Genomic DNA, 19,155 nt, shown 5'->3' on the forward strand with positions numbered 1-19,155 from the left:
ACACACATTCTGCTAGTCCCCACCTCCCGACACTGACACATTGGGGATCAAATTGCAACACACATTTGGGAGGGGACAAACTCAAACCACAGCGGCGTCTCTTCTCCCTTCCATCATATCCAAGCCATTTGCAGGGAGTGGGGTTGGAATCCTGAAGTAGAGTCAGGGTTACAGATCTGTGAGCCTGTGTGATATTTGTGGTCCACGATCATACAGCCTCACAAGTGTTTTCATGGGGATGAAGGACTGCAGAAAGGAAGGACAGAATTCGTTATGTAAAGAGAGATTGTAAACCAGCCCCATGGTGTTGGTCAACTTGCTGGAACCCGGCGTGTTGCCTGCATGGCCCAGCAGATCTGGGCTAGCTTTCCAGTTTCAAAATCCTGTGAGTCCATGTTAGGAGGAACAGGATGAGATGCTCCGGGTTAAGGCTGGCTGTGTGTTGCAGCTAAGTAGGTGGATTATTAATACCCGATAACTCTTTGGGAGGCCGAGGTGGGTGGATGGCTTGAGCTCAGGAGTTCACTATGAGCCTGGACAACAGGATGAGACCCCGTCTCTACTAAAATAAAAAAAAATTAGCTGGGTGTGGTGGCAGGTGCCCGTAGTCCCAGCTACTCAGGAGGCTGAAGCAGGAGAATCTCTTGAACCCAAAAGGTGGAGGTTGCAGTGAGCTGAGATTGCGCCACTGCACTCCAGCCTGGGTGACAGAATGTGACTCTGTCTCAAAACAAACAAAAAAAACAAATACCCGATATTTGTTTTAAGTTATTTTAAGATCACTCTAGGACAGTGAAAAACGGATATTCTCTTCTTTAAAAAGCAGCAACAGTAATGAGTTATGGGCTTCTCAGTTTCAGAATACCTTCAGTTGCTTTAAATAACTTAAAGCAAATGATCAAGTAATCATTGGGTTACAGACATTTGGAGTTGTAGAGCGCCCTGAGTGACCACCTGGATCCACTTTGGATCAATGAGGAGTCTCTGTCTTATCTCTCTCAGAGTTATCTGGGCCCCTACAAAGTTTCTGTCTTTAGTCATGGTGCCAATAACAAACGTAGGGGTAGCCACTCTGCCAGTCCTTTAGCAGCAGGTTCTGTATGTTAAGTGCCAGCCTACTTTCTCACTTCCACTGGTTTCTCCTGGACCAGCCTTGAGGACCGACCTTCACAGATGGAATCCCCATGGCCCCTCTTCTGTGTGGCAGCTCTGTGGACATCTGCCTGCTGATGGGCCTGCCCCCTCCTGGAGCTGGGCCCTTTCCACAGTCCTACCCTTCCTCGGTCATGGTGGGGCTTCTACACCATTCTTCTACCGAGGCCTCCCAGTGCACACTGTCATTGGTGGTGGGTCCTGGTCTGCCTGGACCCCCTATGAAGTGGCACCAACAAACCCCAGTATCCATGTTTGTGGGAACGTATTGATTGCCATCTCCCCTACCCCTGCCCCCGCCGCCCCACTTGTTCGTGCCTGATGGCAGGGGGAATACAGAAAAGCCCTTCGAGGCTGTTTTCTTCACATCCCTAAATAATGGAGAGCTAGGGGAGAGATGGCGGTGGAGACTGGGACAGAGACTGTTGTGTTAGCCCAGGTAAGCAAGGAAGAAAATGACTCAGAACAGTCTTGTTGACAAAGCTGGGCTCCCATTGATTCCACTGCCACTTCTCATTTCTTTGATATTGTTTTCCTTGATTTGTCATTTGTGCACAAGTCAAAACAGACTGCTCCCTGGCTGGAGATGTTATGAATCTACTTGACAGTGGTTGCAGCCTTTACTTTTCTTTTCAGCTTTTCCATGTAATCCCAGGGATTCGTGTCTGACTTTGTGTCCTTCCAAATGCAGGTGGTGCTTCCCACCTTTATCCTGGAGAAGCGATCTTTGCTGGAGATGTATGCAGATTTTATGGCTCACCCAGATCTACTGCTGGCCATCACCGCTGGGGCCACACCAGAGGAGAGAGTCATTTGCTTCGTGGAGTATTATCTCACAGCCTTTCACGAGGGCCGCAAGGGCGCTTTAGCCAAGAAGCCCTACAACCCCATCATAGGCGAGACATTTCACTGCTCCTGGGAGGTTCCCAAGGACAGGGTCAAGCCTAAGAGGACTGCTCCCCGCTCTCCTGCTGGCTGTCATGAACACCCAGTGGCCGATGACCCTTCCAAAAGCTACAAACTAAGGTTTGTGGCTGAGCAAGTGTCCCATCACCCACCCATCTCCTGCTTCTACTGTGAGTGCAAGGAGAAGAGACTGTGCGTCAACACTCATGTATGGACCAAAAGCAAGTTCATGGGCATGTCCGTGGGGGTCTCTATGATAGGGGAAGGTAAGCCATGTCGTGTGTTGGAGTTTGGCTCTTCCACAGTGACGTTTCTATACCTGGTAGATGATTGATAATTTTGTGTGTGGAGTTTTTTGTTGTTGTTGTTTTTAACTTGTTTTGGAATTACAGGGTGGGTGGTAAAAGGGATGGGTTTTGTTATTTGGAGACAAGGTCTGGTAATTTCCCAGTGGGGCCAAGGTAATGGATATGTGCCTGACAGCCGCCCACCTGGACCTTTGCAACTGGACCTTCCCGTGCTGTGCGTGTGCGTGCGCGTCTTACAGGTACGTTTTTCTTTCAGCTTTGCATGAATATAAGAGTTGGCCTCCAAATCTGTGAAAACACATTTTTATTCCTCCTCACCGGTGTTCTGGCTCACAGACAATGAGGATAATCATGCTGCCTATTCAAAATCTGCTCATAAAAATTCCCAAGACAAATCTTTCGACTCTATGCTAGAAATTCTGAAGAAAGAACATAGTGTAATCACGCCACTGGTAGATCACGCATTCTTATTTTAGCAAATAGCTGTGAATGAAGTTTATTCATTGTTTGAAGAAACCTATAATAATCCTTGTTAAATTCAAGCGTCTGTGTTACTGGTTCTGCCAACTTTTTTTTGAGTCACAAATGTCTTCAAGGCTCTAAGGCTGTGATTCTCTTCCTAGAAAAAAAGAATCGAACTCCAAATTTGTCTCTGAGTTTCAGAGAGTACGTGGCTCCTTAGAAGCCCTTCCAAAACCCCATGAGATAAGAGCACCTTTCATTCCCTTAGCACATTTTTATCGAGCACCTGCTGGATGCTGGACATTGCCTTAGGAGCTGTGGCTACTTGAGTAAACAAAACAGACCAAAAAAGCTGTGTTCTTATGATGCTTCTATTCTCCTTCTTTCTCATGGGGAAATGAAATAAGTAAATAAAATTGATTGTGTGGTAAGTTGAAGAACGATAAGTGTTGTGGAGAAACATAAGCAGGTAGGGGTGTGGGGAAGACGAAGGAGAGGGCAGTTGAACTTTCAGATGAGCTGGCCAGTGGGAAGGCCTCACTAAGGTGTTCTTTGAGCAAAGACCCAAAGTGGGCAAAGAGCGGGCAAGGCAAGCCTTATAGATCACTGGGAAAGAGTTTGTGTGCAGAAAGAATGAGGCAGAGGCCGAGAGGTAAAATGTCCCTGGCATGGGGATGGAGACAGGAAGCCCATGTGACCGGAGCAGGGTGAACAGGGGCAGGTGCAGGTCAGGGAGGTGATGGTGGCCAGATTATGTAGGACCTCATGGGCTGTTGCTAAGGACACTGGCTCTTACAGTGGGGGAGCCATGAAGCCACTGGCACTTTTGAGCCGGAGAGTACCAGGCTCAGTCTCACAGTTGAGCAAGACTGCTCCAGCCATTTGTTGAAAACAGACCCTGACAGGGGTAACGGTGGAAACAAGGAGACTAGGGAGGAGGTTGTGAGAATAACTAAGCAGGTGATGATGGTGGCTTGGACCAGGTGGAAAATAGTGGAGGAAGTAAAAGTAGTGGAGTAGTAAGGATCTGGATGGGTTCTAAAGTTAGAGCCAAGAAGATTTTTCTCCGGATGGGATGTGGAGTGTGAGAGAAAGTGTTGCCAAGGTTTTGACCTGAGCACCTAGAAGGATGGACTAGCTGTTCACTGAGATGGGAAGACTGAGGGCTGGGTATTGGGCTACTTTGAAGGGAAAGTATGGGAGTTCAGGGCGGTTGTTAGGGTTTGGTCATTGAAGGGAGTGCTAGAGTAGGCAATTGTGTATGCAAGCTGGAGTTTCATAGGGAGGGTCCTGGCTGAGATAAAATATTTAAGGCCTTGAGACTAATGTGACTGCTGAGTGAGCACTGATTTCTGAAGCATTAAGCGGCATTAAGAGGTCCACAAGATGAACGGCCAGCCGAGGAGACTGATGAGGGGTGGCCAGAGAAGTAGACTGAATGGAATGGGAGAAGGTGCTCCCTGCGAGGCAGGTGAAGAAGGGCTTCAAAGTACGAGAGTGATCAGTTGCATCACGTGATGCCTGGTTACTTCAGTAAGATGAGAACTGAGAAGCGATCTCGGATTTTGGATCATGAAGGTTACTCGTGACCTTGACAGCAGTTGTCAGTGGAGTAGCACTAGTGAAAATCTGACTAGAATAAAATCAAGAGAGAAGGAAGGAGAGGAATTGGGGACTGTAAACGTAGACAATTCTTCCTTATTTAGGGTTTGCACGCAATGGTTCTATTTAGGAAAATACCCACTCTTGGGTTCCGCTTCTCTGTTAGGTTTACACCCCAAAGTGCCGTCCCCCTTGCATTAATTTGTGCAGGAGGCCAGGGACACACCTGTCACCAGGATGATCTTGGGCCACCCAGTTTAGGTCTTTTCCACAATTCAGATGGAGGTGGGTTGTATCTGTGGGGGAAAGATGTAAAAATACATCTATCTTTAGATAAACCTCATCAATAATGAATATTATCCCCCTCTTAGGTTATCTTCTGTGAGAGTGCAGTATTGCAACTGTTTTCCAATTAGAAAAGTCCCAATTTATGACTGGGTTGTCTGGCTTTTCCTGCTGGTGACAAGGGGAGGGGGATGCCAGAAGTCGTCTCTCTTCTTAAAGAGGAGCTGTTACCAGTGATGACTGGACCATGAAATCTTGTAGCTGAAAGGGCATTTGTCCGCCATATGCTCCAGGGTTTCCAGCTATGCTGTAGAGAATCCCAGGCTCCTTAGAGGGGCACAGGGAGTGAGTGGTGAGGCTGGTCTTCTTCCCAAGTCCACTCCAGCCTGAGCATCTCCATCCATCCTTACCTGTTTACCAGATGGACTTCCCTATACAAGTTTATTTCCAAAAGGATTCTGTTGCTTCAGAATGCTCAGCAGACCTTGGATGAGTCCAGCTATCCTCATTTCACAGATGAGGAGCCCGAGAGGGGCAGCTTGCCTAGGAACCCATGCATAATTCACAACAATATCCATCCTGCCCTCAGCATAAGCCGTTAAAGGGGGATGCAGGGCAGCTGCTGGGGTCTCCTTGAGTCAGGGGCCATTTCTCAGCTCATCTCTGACCTGTGGATGAGATGCCAGAATCTGAGGAGGTTCAGGCAGCCCCCTGAGTTCACAAGCCCAGAAAGAGCAGAGGAGCAGGGTTGAGCAGCAGGCGGTGGGCCAGGGAAGGGGGACCTGGTCAAGGGGGGTTAGAGCCCTGCATGGACACAGCCAGGGCTGTCGAGGCCTCTCTCTGACACTGAGAAAACTTGATTCAAATGTGTTTCTCGGGGTGGGGGGGGGGCAGGGCTAGAGGAACAACAGGTATTTCCTTACCGGCCTCTTTTCTGATCCCAGTGACTGCTTGTTCTCCTAAACTCTGCCTTCTCCTTGGATGAAGCGACAGGGAGCTGCCACCACGCAGCACTATTTGGGTTAAAGCCCCCTGGCAGGTTTCTAGAAGTGTGTCTCAGCCCAGACTGGGGACTCTTGAAGTTGCATGAACTGAGAGCTCTGGATAGAATACTCGGGTAGCTCTTCCTGTTGAAAGCAGGGAGAAGATTGCCAGGGACTCCCCTGTGGGAGGAGTTGTTCACATTGATTTTTATACTTGAGTTTGTAATTAGAAATGGGAGCAACATTAATCCTGATTTTGACTTATCTGGGGCTCTGTGTTTTCGTAGGTTGCTTCAGGCTTGCCTCATGCTATGAGGTTTATATTGGTAAAAAATATCTTTTCCTTTTCTTAAAAACAAAAATTGGTATTCAGGAGACTCATCTCATTCTATTTAATTTTATTCCTTATTCTAAATTTCCCACATAATAAATATTTTGAAGAGGAAATATGTTTGTTTGCTAGAGAAGGTACAGAAGGCAGTTCACACTTTGTATTTATGTCCCGTATGCGAGATGATTCCTTACACATTTTCTAAGATAGTATTTTAAGCATGTTTACCTCCTTATCTGTAACAGTGGTGGCTCAAATAAATCTGTCATTTACCCATTCACTTATCCATTCCTCCATTTATTCGTTAAGTGATTGGCACCATCCTTAATGCCAGAGATGCAGCAGAGGCCACAGCACACAGATTCCGGGCCCCGGGAGCTCATGCTCCAACAGGAGGGCCAGAGAGAAGACAAGACGTGTGCGTGAAGTCCTCAGTGTGATAGATGATGATTGACACTAAGACAAAGTAGGAAGGAGGAGAGAGTGAAGCTGGGGCAGGGAGGTTGCCATTTTCCCTAATGTGGACCTCAGCAAGATAGAGCAGCTGAGGAAAGGCCTGAAGCAGGTTTAAGAAGGGGTCTTCTAGGCAAAAAAGAACAGCAAGTGGTAAGGCTCCAAGTTGGGAGCGAGTGGCTGGGGTGTTTTGAGGACAGCCAGGGGCCACTGTGTCTGCAGCAGAGTGAGTGGGTGGCCGGGAAGAGAGGAAATAAGGCCAGAGAGGAGAGGCCACATTTGGGGATCTGATTTTGGGGACCTGGAAGGACTTTGCCGTTTGCTCTGAGATGGCAGTCCCTGGAGAGTAGACATGATTTTAGCAGCATCCGTGTTGGCTGAGTGAAGAATAGGCTGAAGGCGGAAGTGGAGAGGGCCCAGTGCAAATATAGAAGTAGAGAGGGAAGTTGTTTCTTATTTCTCTTCTTCCTCCACCCCCCTCCCACACACACGCATGCACACATGCACACACACACGCGCACCTACACACACACAGTTTGAATCTGTGATTAGTCAGAGTAAGTGCTTGGTGAATAGAATGCCTTATGTCTGGGGATTTCCCTGCACTCAACGGAAGTGCTTGTTGCCGCTTGTCAAGGCATGGGAAAGCCAGATTCTTAAATTGGAGTAGATGGTCAGTGCCTCAGTGTGTCAGCCCCTAATTCTTGCTATTAGACAAATATGTGGACATTTTTAAAAAGGTAGATTTGCAAATCCATTGTTAGGGATTTAGGGAATTCTTTACAGAAACGCAATCTCTCCCTTCAGGATCCTTCCTTCCCTACCAAATAGTAGTCACTGTTCCCCTGTCTCCGACCACCAGCAGTGGGCTCCAACAAGGAGGTGGGTGTGCAATGGTGTCACGTGTGTGATTGTGTTTTAAAGCTGGTTATTCTCCCTTCCCCACACAATGTGTTCATCTTTCCCTTCTTTCCCACGCCTCTACACAGCGTGTTCATCATCGTCTTCTTCCCTCTGCTTCCCTGCACCCTCGTCCTTTCTGTCTTCCTCTGGTGTCTCTAGCCCTTTCGCTTAAACCGCACCATCAACAGGGCACCCCTCAGCCCAGCACAGCACATGGTCTCCTTTCATTGCCTCTGCAGCTGAACTTGAGAAAACGATGAGGTCCTTTTAGCCCTCTGTCCCCTGAACTAACTGACATCTTTACTCTGTCTTACTGTTGGCTGTTGTTGAATGTCTGTGTCTCCACAGGGTAGGCCTGTGAGGTCTCATGCTCGTAGCTCCTGCGTTACTCATAGGCAGCAGGCAGGGACTGGAGCCCTTGATTCACTTTACCCAGCCCAGGACCACAGTGTCGTGGGTGAGAAGCCATGGAACACCCTCTCCTGAGGCCCTCAGATGCAGCCTGCAGATGAAGCAGGATTAGAATTTGCTGCTTTTTTTCCTAACTGCTTGAAAATTCCACTCAGAACTTCTCAATAGCATGCTGAGTTCAGAAAGAAGATTCTGGAGAGAGACTGTGAAAGGCCCCTCCTGGACATGGCTCTTCCTGGCCACTCACCTGATGTTCTCCTGCTGTGGGTGGGCCTGGACAGGGCTGGGGGACCCTTGGCTCGTTCTTGTGAGACCTTGAGTTTGCCTAAGTCCTTTCAGTAGCCATATCCCCTTATCTTTTTTATTAATTAAAATGTGTCCTGTGTAACGCAGGATCTGATTTTTCACACAATTTCTGAGAATCTCCAAACTTTGAAGCAGAAGATTCTGGCTCTCACACTCAGAGCTCCTTTGATTGGGGGAAGGCAAGAGGTCAGATAGTTTCCCTTACCTTGCATATTTCCTGCACATTCCATGAATTTGTTGATTGGGTATAAATAATGCTTTTTCCATCTCCTCATTATAAAAATGAGATCTTACATGGGTCCACTTGAAATTGTGAATGTAACTATGTGGGTTTATCTCTTAAATCATGGCCTTTAGGCTGTGGCATATTTGCCTGTAATGAAATGCTATTATGAAGTGCTTCATTATGCCCTGAATTCACTCAGGTTGACCCCAGAGACTGCACGGCTTTCTCCCATCCTGTCGTTTCTATTGCTCTGACAGTGAGAGCTGACACCGTTCAGTCAACGTAAGACTTCTGTCCATGGTGTGGGATGCTCACCCCTCCCAACCCCACACCACTGTGGAGCTGAGGGGTGTTCAGCCGCTCTTTGCAGCCCACTTCCCTCAAAATGCCCGAATCAATGGCTGGTAAATGATACAGGCTCTTAATTGAGTCTGTGGGGAAAGACAGTTCTAATGAGAGGAAGCGACATGATTGCCACTGGGCTCGTGAGTGTCGATGCTGCCGGCTCTGCAAACACACTTCCCAGAGTTCCTTCTGTGACTCTGCTTTCCAGAATCAATGTCCCAGATGAATATTTTGGTTCCTCAGATTGAGATTGGGCACAAAATTATTTTAAGTTTATCAGTTTGAAAATCGTAATGCTTTGCCTTTATGTTTATTGGTGAATCAATTTGTGGAATTTCAAATGAAGATTTCCCAGCCTGAGGACTAACCATGGATGGAAGGATTGATTATTTGATGTTTTTTAAAAGCTTTTCTTAGCTCTTAGGCCAAATGAAGAAGTAACTTATATTTGTGATCCCATTTGTAAGTCTAATTTTAATGTAGTCTTTTATTCATGTTAAGGAGAGTTTTTTTTTTTTTTTTTTAATGTAACCCTGCAAAAAAAGAGTACTAAGAAGGCATAATTGCAGGTGATTTAATGAATGAACACACATTTATGGATTTTCAGAAAAAAAGCCAAAGGCATGTGGTCTTGCCAATGCCTTCTAATCAGTTTAGCTCGGAGGCTCACTGACCTACCCCAGGACTTGGGGGGAAATTTACCTTGATTTGGAAGAGATTTTTCTGAAGACAAATGGGAGGAGGATGCTGTCTCTTATGCAAAGTGCTACATTAGAGGGAGTCTGCCCTGTGTCTCGTCCATCCCTCACAGGCATAGCCCATTGGAAGACGCTGCAGTTTCCTCTTGATTGCCAGGTGGCGATACCCACAGAGAGGGCCGCTTTAAAGAATGAGGAGTAATTAAGACATAAAACCTTCAGGATTTTGGCAGTGTGCCACACTGCGGTGCTGTTAGCTGAGTTTAGAATCGCCTTCTCCATCTTTACCACAGCCGTGGGAGGTACAGAGACCATTATCTCTGCGTCGCAGATGAGGAAACTGAGGCACAGAGAAGTTAAGATTGCCAGGCTGGTGAGTGATGGAGGACTTGGAATGATCCTCTAAGGTTTCACCCATGTCTTAAAAAAGCTGTGGCATATTCTCCATGAAAAAACATGGTGAAGAAAATCTCAGCTGTACAATCCTACCTTACTACAAAGTTTATATTTATGAATGAGACTAGGAATACCAGCCAGCTGAGTTTGTGGCTGTTGTGTGTTCCGAGTCTGTAGAAGTTTCCTGCTAGACGTGCAAGCGGTGGGAGTCCCCCAGGTATCCCAGTTAAAGACGTGAAGTGTGAACCACAAAATAGGAATGCAGTAGACATCAGGGGCGAGGTTATGATGCCAGGGAGACATACTGCTTGCCTGGAAGGATTTTACTACCGAGTAGAGATGCTCCTTGGCTTATGACGGGGTTATGTCCCAATAAGCCCATCCGAAGGTGAAAATATCCTAAGTTGAAACTACATTTAATATACCTAGCCTAGCAACATCCTCGCTTAACCCAGCCTACCTGAAACGTGCTCAGAACCCTTACATGAGCCTGCCATTGGGCAGAATCATCTGGCAGCACAGCACACGGGAGAGGATGGGTTGTGTCCTAGTCCATTTGCATTGCTATAAAGGACTACCTGAGAGAAAAGAGGTTCATTTGACTCACAGTTCAGCAGGCTGTACAAAAAGCATGGCACTAGCATCTGCTTCTGACGAGGGCCTCAGGCTACATCCACTCGTGGTGGATGAGGAAGGGGAACCCCTGAGTGGGGGTCACATGGCAAGAGCAGAAGCAAGGTGGGGGAGGTGCCAGGCTCTTTTCCATTCATTCATTCATTCATTCATTTATTCATTTATTTGAGACAGGGTCTCACTCTCTTGTCCAGGCTGAAGTGCAGTGACATGACCACGTCTCACTGCAGCCTTGACTTCCCGGGCTCAAGGGATCCTCCTATCTTAACCTCCCAAGTAGCTGGAACTACAGGTGCTCATCACCATGCCCAGCTAATTTTTTTTAAAAAATTTTTTTGTAGAAACAAGGTTTCGTCATGTTGTCCAGGCTGGTCTCAAACTCCTGGGCTCAAGCCATCTTCCTACCTCCACCTCCCAAAGTGCTAGGATTACAGGAGTGAGCCACTACACAGGCCTAGCCTCTTTTTGACAACTAGCTCTTGCAAGAACTACTAATACGAGCACCCACTCATTACTGCTAGGCTGGCCATAAGTCATTAATGAGAGATCCCTCCCCATGACCAAAACCTCTCACTAGGCCCCACCTCCAACATTGGGGATCGAATTTCAACATGAGGTTTGGAGGGGGTCAAATATCCAAACTATATAGGAGGTTGTTTATACTCACTTTGGGAGGCAGAGGCAGGAGGGTCACTTGAGCCCAAGAGTTCAAGACCAGCTTGGGCAACATACGGAGACCTCATCTCTACAAATAATTTTTTTTTTTTTTTTAATTAGTCAGGCATGGTGGCGCATGCTTGTAGTCCCAGCTACTCAGGAGGATTGCTTGAGTCCAGGAGGTCAAGGCTGCAGTGAGCCATGATCGTGCCACTGCATTTCATCCTGAGTGACTGAGTGGGACCCTGTCTCCAAAAAAGTAAAAGAGCCTCACTGCTGCTGCCTGGCATTACACGAGACTGTCATCCCACCTATCGCTAGCCTGGGAAAAGACCAAAATTCAAAGCACGGTTTCTATTGAACACTTACTGCTTTGGCACCATTGTAAGGTCAAAACATTGCAAGTTGAACCTTAGTAAGTTGGGGGCTATCTTGGTCCATTAGTGCTGTGGGGAGGGTGGCGGTGGACCCTCTCCTCTGGGTCCTTGAAGGCATGGTGAATGGTAGCCTTCTCTACAGGGTTCAGGGGCCTCTCTCAGCTGCCACCGTTTCCAAGTCTGTGAGGATACCGCTGGCACCCAAGGAACCAGGGTCTTGGGAGATAAAACTTGAGTAGAGAGGGATGTTTGAGGTGACCTCTCTCTCTTCCACTTTCCCTGGCTGTTGGTCAAGAAGAACCAAGTATTGATCTGTGTTTGACATTGGCTGCAATTTTCCACCTGCTTTAGGCTGTCTTCTCAACCCAATTCAAAGAAGTGAGATACAAGTGTAGGCTTTGAACAAAACACAGTGTCAGACTTGGCCATTCTCCTCCAGGGGTCCTGATTAGAAACTCTCAGGATTGAAACACCAATGTCTAATTCTCCTCAGAACACAACGCTCCTCCCTTAACTGCTTGGATAGGACAGGGCCTCCAGGGTCATCTTGGATGCTCTTCTCTCTACAATGCAGAAGGAAGAATGAGTAACAGTGAGAGCAAGAGGTGGTCTGGGCTTTACTTTTAGCAAGATCAGTTTAGTCAAGAGAGCTCCAGCAAGTTGGAGCACAGAAGAGGGGAGAAGGCCCGTCTCTTCTGATATGCAGTGTATTTGCTGTAGTGGACTTACGCTATTTGTGGATTTGCATTAAATGTTTTCAATTATGTTCCCAGCCAGAGAGGTAGGATGTAAATGCTGCTGTGATGTCTGCCCTCCAGTCTAGCCCACATGATCTGCTTCTCCTGGGTGCCTGCATGTGTCCATGTGTCTGAGGATCCCTCACACTGAGAGGCATTGAGGCCCCGAAACACGTACTATAGCATGTCAACTTGGATTTTCAGAACCAGCCAAGTATTTCATGGATTGGGAAAACTGACTTTAATGGACTTAACTGAGAGCTGAGAGTGATGTTGCTGGTTCGGACAAGCCTAGTGTGTCCTAACTCCTGTAGTGCACGGGCAGTTAGAGGAATTCTCAGGGTAAATTGAACTATAGTTGAACACATCTTAGTATTGGCTTTAGAAACTAAGAGCAATCATGACTCCTTTGTACAAATTAACCCCGTCTCTCCTCAGACTCCCCTGGCAAGCTCATCTGTACTAAAAGAAACTTGCCCTCCCTCCCCGTCCCCCTCCTCCTCTCTCTCCCTATCCTCCTGGTGTTCTGGTTCTCTCTCTCTCTCCTTCCCTCCCTCCCCTAGGCAAATTCTAGCTCTAAGTGATTTAGATGCGTATCTAGCCTAAGAGGGAAGTACCAAACGGCTGAATTACTTAACCTCTCCTAAAAGTTTGTTTCCTCATTCCTTTTTTTTTTTTTTTTTTTTTTTTTTAAATGAGACGGAGTCTCACTCTGTCGCCCGGGCTGGAGTGCAGTGGCCGGATCTCAGCTCACTGCAAGCTCCACCTCCCGGGTTTACGCCATTCTCCTGCCTCAGCCTCCGGAGTAGCTGGGACTACAGGCGCCCGCCACCTCACCCGGCTAGTTTTTTGTATTTTTTTAGTAGAGACGGGGTTTCACCGTGTTAGCCAGGATGGTCTCGATCTCCTGACCTTGTGATCCACCCGTCTCGGCCTCCTAAAGTGCTGGGATTACAGGCTTGAGCCACCGCGCCTGGCCTGTTTCCTCATTCTTATTAAAACGATAATCATTGCCAAATAGGGCCATTGTGAGCTGAAGAAGACAGTTCATATGGAGCTCCCAGGAATGTCTGGCGGCTGGAAAGTGCTCTCATGTGGGAGCCATTGACCCCACTCTTCACTCTTTCCAATGGAGGACTGGAAGCCCAGGAAGGTGCCGTCACTAACCACCTCTGGTCCTCTACCCTCCTAAGGCTCAGAGTGCTTTTGACAAGCTCAGAGCAGCCCTAGAGCGAGGCCTGGGGTGAGCTGGAGTGGAGCTGAGAATGTGCATCTCTAGGGAGCCAAGTGCCAGAGTACTGGATGGGAGACTGAGAGGTGCCCTGTGGAGACGTGATCTTAAGAGAGCTGTAGTGCTGGGTCTTAGAGCCTCAGAGCCTCTGCCAGTCTGTATAGGGCCTCTGTATATAATTCTACAGCAGTCCTGGGAGCTTCTATACTTTGGGGGTGGTCTTTGAGGACTTGATGAAAACTGTGGCCCTGTTCCCTAGAAAAATGAACAAACCCACGTAATTCTGCATCGCTTCAAGAGGAATAAGGCCTTTCCCCCTTTGGGTTGTAGGTTGGAGAACCCCTCCTCTGGAGGTGAGTGGGCAGTCAGTGTTAGATTCCCTCTCTTGGCAGGTGTCTTTCCCAAGGTTGCTGACAGCAGCTGTACAGCCTGATTTCTCTATTTTTGTGAGAACCATTGAGGTTGTCTCTGTAGCTCTCAGGATAAAGGCAGAACTCTTCCTAGAAGTTTAAAAGACAAGGTCTGGCCCCTGCTGACTTGGTCATCCTCCAAACTGACATACCATCTCTCTTCTGCATGTGGGCCCTCTTCCCAGCCTCTTCACACTTACCAGGCTCCTTCCTACCCCAGGGCCTTTGCACATGCTTTCCCCCCTGCCCAGAACACTCTTCCTTCCCCTGTTCATTTTCTTAGGGAAACCTTCCCTTACCAGGTGAGTCTCTCCTCTTGGAGGCCTCCATTACGCTGGCCACCTTGCCCTCCTACCTTTATCACTGTTAAATTTTGTGTTCATTTGGTGACTAATGACCACCTTTCTGTTCTGTTCTCTGAGGGCAGAAAGTGGGTCTGTCTTATTCACTGCTGTATTCTCAGTGCCTTTCACACAGTAGAGCCCACGGTGAACGAGCAGCTCACCTCTGCAGAGGTGGGAGATGTGACATCTGTGCAAGAGGCTCTGTGGTTTCCCGTCTTCATTTCTTCTGATCCCCCGTGCCCTCTTGGTGTTTTTGCATGGCTAACTCTCCCTCCTCTCTCCCTGGAGGTGTGTTGAGGCTCCTGGAACACGGGGAGGAGTACGTATTCACCCTGCCTAGTGCCTACGCCCGGTCCATTCTCACCATCCCATGGGTGGAGCTCGGAGGAAAAGTCAGCATCAACTGTGCCAAGACTGGGTACTCAGCGACGGTGATATTCCACACGAAGCCTTTCTATGGAGGGAAAGTCCACAGGTAGGAGCTGGCCGGAGAGGCTCTGGCTTTGTCTTAACACGATGCCCTGAGTTTCCTTTCACCATTAGAAGACTGAGTTTCAGTAATGGGATGAGTTGAAAATCAAGATAAAATTGTTAAGATCTTTTCCAAAAGAGATGCCTTTTCCCTACCTTACGTGGCAGTTTTTTGGAGTCCTCCCCACTCTAAACTTAAGGTTAAATCTTTGGTGACGCATTTGTAGAGCAGACGCCAGAGAATAAAAGCACTTCTGTTTGTTGGAATAAACTCCCCCTTCTGAAGCCACAGTTTGTTGCTTTGCTCTAAAGTGATTGAATCTTTGAACCCAGACATGGCCAGACAGTTCCCCATTTCACATTAGCTGGCCACACTATCCTCAATTCTGTGTCATGCATCCATGAGGTCAGGATCATTTCTTTTGAAAAACTTGGGAAGCCCAAGTCTGAGTAATTGAAGGAGAGGTCTGCTCTTTGAGGAAGCACACAGTTGTTTTTATTGCTGCAACTATAAAAAATTCCTCTTTCAGCACAACTCTACTGCGTAAGCAAAATACACTATACAAACAAGCTTCCATCTTTGCCCATTTTCTTGGAAAGCATTATTCTGTATGGCATTAGTGTGAGTATATCAGAGTGTCACAGGGGCACGTGGACACCCTTGGGGGCACCTGGAACTGGCACACACCAGCTCGTGAGAACTGATTTGTGTGTGCTTCACGTTCAGTGTTATCATGTTGGTGTTGAAATCAGCCATGATGGGCACCACAGAAATTGGCAAATGGTACAAATCAGGTGTTTTCCCTTTTGGAGATCCAGTTGTTAAATATTTACCAGCATGCCACTAACACCTTTCCACTGTGTGCAACCCAGAAGATGCCTCATACCTGCCTGTGAGCCTCTGCCTTGATGACTGTTTTTAGGCTCAAGGAGAAAGCCTCCCAGTCTGTTTGAAAACTCTAAATTTGGCCTGAGCTGGGCCTTAAGGAAAAGGGGAGTTTAGACCCTACACGTGGCTGCTTTGGGGCAGGTGTCCCCGTTTCTGCGGTGTTCCTTCAACGGCGCAGAAAGCTCAGTGGTGGAGAGGGAGCTGGGAATCTGATTTCACTTGGAATTCCCACAGGCAAGGCAGGTGAAAGGTCACAGATCTCCTCAAAGGCCCGCTAAAGGAGAGGTTGAAGTCATTCCTCAGAGCCACTACTGTGAGTAGGAAGGTATTGATTGAGACTGAGACTCTAGGTTGTGCTCAGCCTTCATTCAGGGGATGTGTGGATGCTGGAGTGGATGTTTCACTCCTTTTCCAGCGTAAGCTCTGTTGGGATTGTGGGCAACCATGTTTGACCCCATACAAAATAGACCGGATTTAAGGACTGAAAAGCTCACCCTACACTCTTACACTCTTTTAGGGTTAAATGTAGCATTATTAGATGCTATTTTGGAGAAGAGAGAGTATATGCTATTTTGTTTTCCTTTTTTTTTAAAATTAATTTTTTTGCATAAGTTATTGGGGTACAGATGGTATTTGGTTACAAGAGTAAGTTCTTTAGTGGTAATTTGTGAGATTTTGGTGCACCCATCACCCAAGCTATAGATACTGCACCATATTTTTAGTCTTTTATCTCTCGTCCCCTTCCCACGTATTTTGTTTTTCTTGAATTGCCTGATTTCCATCCCAGTGATAGCTTATACAGTATAACCATTGTGTGTTTATTACAATTAAGAAATTAGCATTGCTGTATTACTATTAACTAATCTATAGACTTTTTTTCCAGTGATGCTTTCTTTGCTTTTCAAGGATATTAGATCATCTTTTAAGAGCTAGTCTTTGAGCAAAGCTCCAAAAACAATCCCTCCTTCCCATTCTTGATAAAAAAAAAAAAAAATCTCTATAGATGGGTGTACCTTTGAAGTCTCTGTTTTTATCATTTTGCAAAGTGTGTTCCTTTGACTCATTAATTCAGGGTTACCGCAGAAGTGAAGCACAACCCAACCAACACCGTTGTTTGTAAAGCCCATGGGGAATGGAATGGTACTTTAGAGTTCACCTACAGCAATGGAGAAACCAAAGTCATCGACACAACCACACTGCCAGTGTATCCCAAGAAGATCAGACCTCTCGAGAAGCAGGGGCCCATGGAGTCCAGGTGAGAACTGGGCTGTGTCTTCCTCTCCAGCTTAGTCATGCTGGGCACTTGACTCAAGAGACAGAGAAGAAAGAAGACTTTGAAAGCTTAGCGACTGGAAACAGGCCCAGGAATCATGTTCTCCTGGCTTCTTTAGATACTTTAATTTTCTACTGTGTCACTTAGGAGCAGAACCTTTCAGCTTCCAGTTAAGTCATTCTGCGGTCATGGGGTGGGGTGTGAGGACAGACTTCAGGAGACTTTTACTGCTTGTCTTGCAAAAGTTTGTCAACTGATCTGTTGCTTAATTGCTAAGCTAAATACAGAGAGTTGATAGTAATCAAAGAATGCACAGTGAGTCAATGAGATACAATTTTTTTCTTGCCAGATTAACAATGTTATTAAAAAAAAATTAAATGCTGGGAAAGGTGTAGTAAAACTGACACTCTATACCCTGTCCTTCTAGCAGGAGTGTGTGCAGTTTAGCTGCATGGATCAGTGGCTTTCAATTCATTAATCCACTTTAATCTCGCATTCTACTTCTAAGAATCTGTTCTCAGGAGAAACTCTTAAATTCAGAAAAAATTTAAACAACATAAAATAGTTCTTTGTTTAAAGAAACTAAGCAACAAAAGAAAGAGAAGTCACCTAATATTTGGAAACTGGTTAAGTAAATTATGAAGTATCCATTCAATTCATATATCTATTCTGTGGCTATGGTATGAATATAATGCAGCCACTTAATGTGATGTTTATGCAGGCACAGAAGGAGAATATCCTTGGAATATGCCAGTTTTATTTTTTAATGTAGGACATCAGCAAACTGGCCTGTGGGCCAAATCCAACCTGAGGCTGATTTTGTAAATAAAGCTTTATTGGAACACAGCCATGATCATTCATTTACATATGGCTTATGGCTGCTTTCCTGCTGCAATGGCTGAGTTAGGTAGTTGCAACCAAGACCATATGGCTTGCAAAGCCTAAGATGTTTACTCTCTGGCCCTCTACAGAAAATGTTTGCCAACCGCTGCTCTAATCTAAAAGCATACACTCTTTAGAAATACGATGTAGGGTTAAAATGAAATTACAAATGATTTTCTGAAAGCTTTACTATTATTACAAGAATTTGTAACCAAATAGAAACAGTTCTTTTAAGTGGAAACAAAGCAGGGATACCACAGTATGTATAAATAATACATTATATTAATAACTGGGTTTAATGGAAACAGAGCTTCAGTATCCCTGGAACCTTTGCTTCGTTGTAGATTTAGTACACTCTTGCTTGTTAATCAGTTTATTTGAGGACAGTGAGCACAGCCTTTCTCTGTGTCTAACTGGAGAGCTTGGACTCTTACCAGTTGTCTTTTTCAGTCCATCCTGTTGGGCAGCAGTAGCAGGACAAGGGAAAGACTGCAATGAGGGAAGAAAGCCAACCCCTTGCCACACTGCCTCTGATGAAGCATTCCCAGAATGGGGAAAGCTGTGGCTCATAGCATAACATGACTGTTGTTTCTGATCTGGCTATTGAGAACAAAACTATGATCACCTGCTACTTTTCTTCCAGGGATATCAGAGTAGTTTAGCTACTCCTTATTAAGACTCTTTGTTGCTTGTTAGCCTATGGGAACTATGGGATTTCTTCTGTTGGCATCTGCACCCCCAGGAGGTGCTGCTGGCTGTCCCTAGTTCACTGGCAGCCCCATCCGCCTGTCCTCAGCCTGACCATGCCAGCATTCGAGCCTTCCTGCTGCTCTGAGCCCTTGCTGGGGAAAGGGTTAAGGACACCTACTGTAGATGTGCTCCCTGGCCCAGGACCTAATGATGGGCATTCACTGGCCCCTGGGTGAAGAGGCCTCATTTTCTAGAAGCCAGGGAGGGAATCCGCACCACCTGGCATTCTGACAGTTCCTTGTCTGTGAAATCCGACCTTCTGGTGCATTTAAGTGAGGAAGTGCTTAGGTGGTGGTGTCCTGATTTATCATGGTTCCTTTCCTTTCTCTCTAGAACAGAGTGTGTCTGAATACAGGCTGGTCCCAAGGACGTCCTGAGGAGGAAAGCTGTGTGTAAAGCATAAGCCAAATACAAAGTAGTGTTAAACACTAGCTACTTTCCTTTTATCTTGTCCCACCGTCAGAGTGCTTTTTTTTGCCAAGTAATCAGCTTTGATTGATGTAAACTGATCAAGCTCCCGTTTTATTTTGCTCATTTCCTGGGGTTTCCTCCTGCCATGCCAGGTTAGGAAGGTCAAGGTCATCTGAGTGTCCAAAGAGCAGCAGTCCAAAAGAAGAGGGGTAGTGAACCGAGCAGCCTGGCCTCACTACCTTTAGGCTGCGTTCTACAATGAATGCATGAAGCAGAGAAGAGCAGAGAAGTGGCTTTGTGTAGACATGTGGGGAGAAGAGAGA

General features: G+C 46.6%; 1 protein-coding gene across 4 annotated transcripts in view; it reads left to right on the top strand.

Moving 5' to 3' along the window:
- OSBPL10 (oxysterol binding protein like 10) overlaps window positions 1–19,155 on the top strand; it is a 331,661-nt gene that overhangs the window by 308,547 nt on the left and 3,959 nt on the right. For all 4 annotated transcript variants that reach the window (XM_023192295.1, XM_023192297.1, XM_023192294.1 and 1 more), the window contains 3 exons: window positions 1,844–2,324; window positions 14,445–14,631; window positions 16,589–16,771. In XM_023192295.1, coding sequence (XP_023048063.1) covers window positions 1,844–2,324; window positions 14,445–14,631; window positions 16,589–16,771 — 851 coding nt within the window. The remainder of the gene's footprint in view (window positions 1–1,843; window positions 2,325–14,444; window positions 14,632–16,588; window positions 16,772–19,155) is intronic.

The sequence above is a fragment of the Piliocolobus tephrosceles genome, chromosome 2, assembly GCF_002776525.5.
Source record: "Piliocolobus tephrosceles isolate RC106 chromosome 2, ASM277652v3, whole genome shotgun sequence".
In the NCBI taxonomy this organism is placed as follows: domain Eukaryota; kingdom Metazoa; phylum Chordata; class Mammalia; order Primates; family Cercopithecidae; genus Piliocolobus; species Piliocolobus tephrosceles.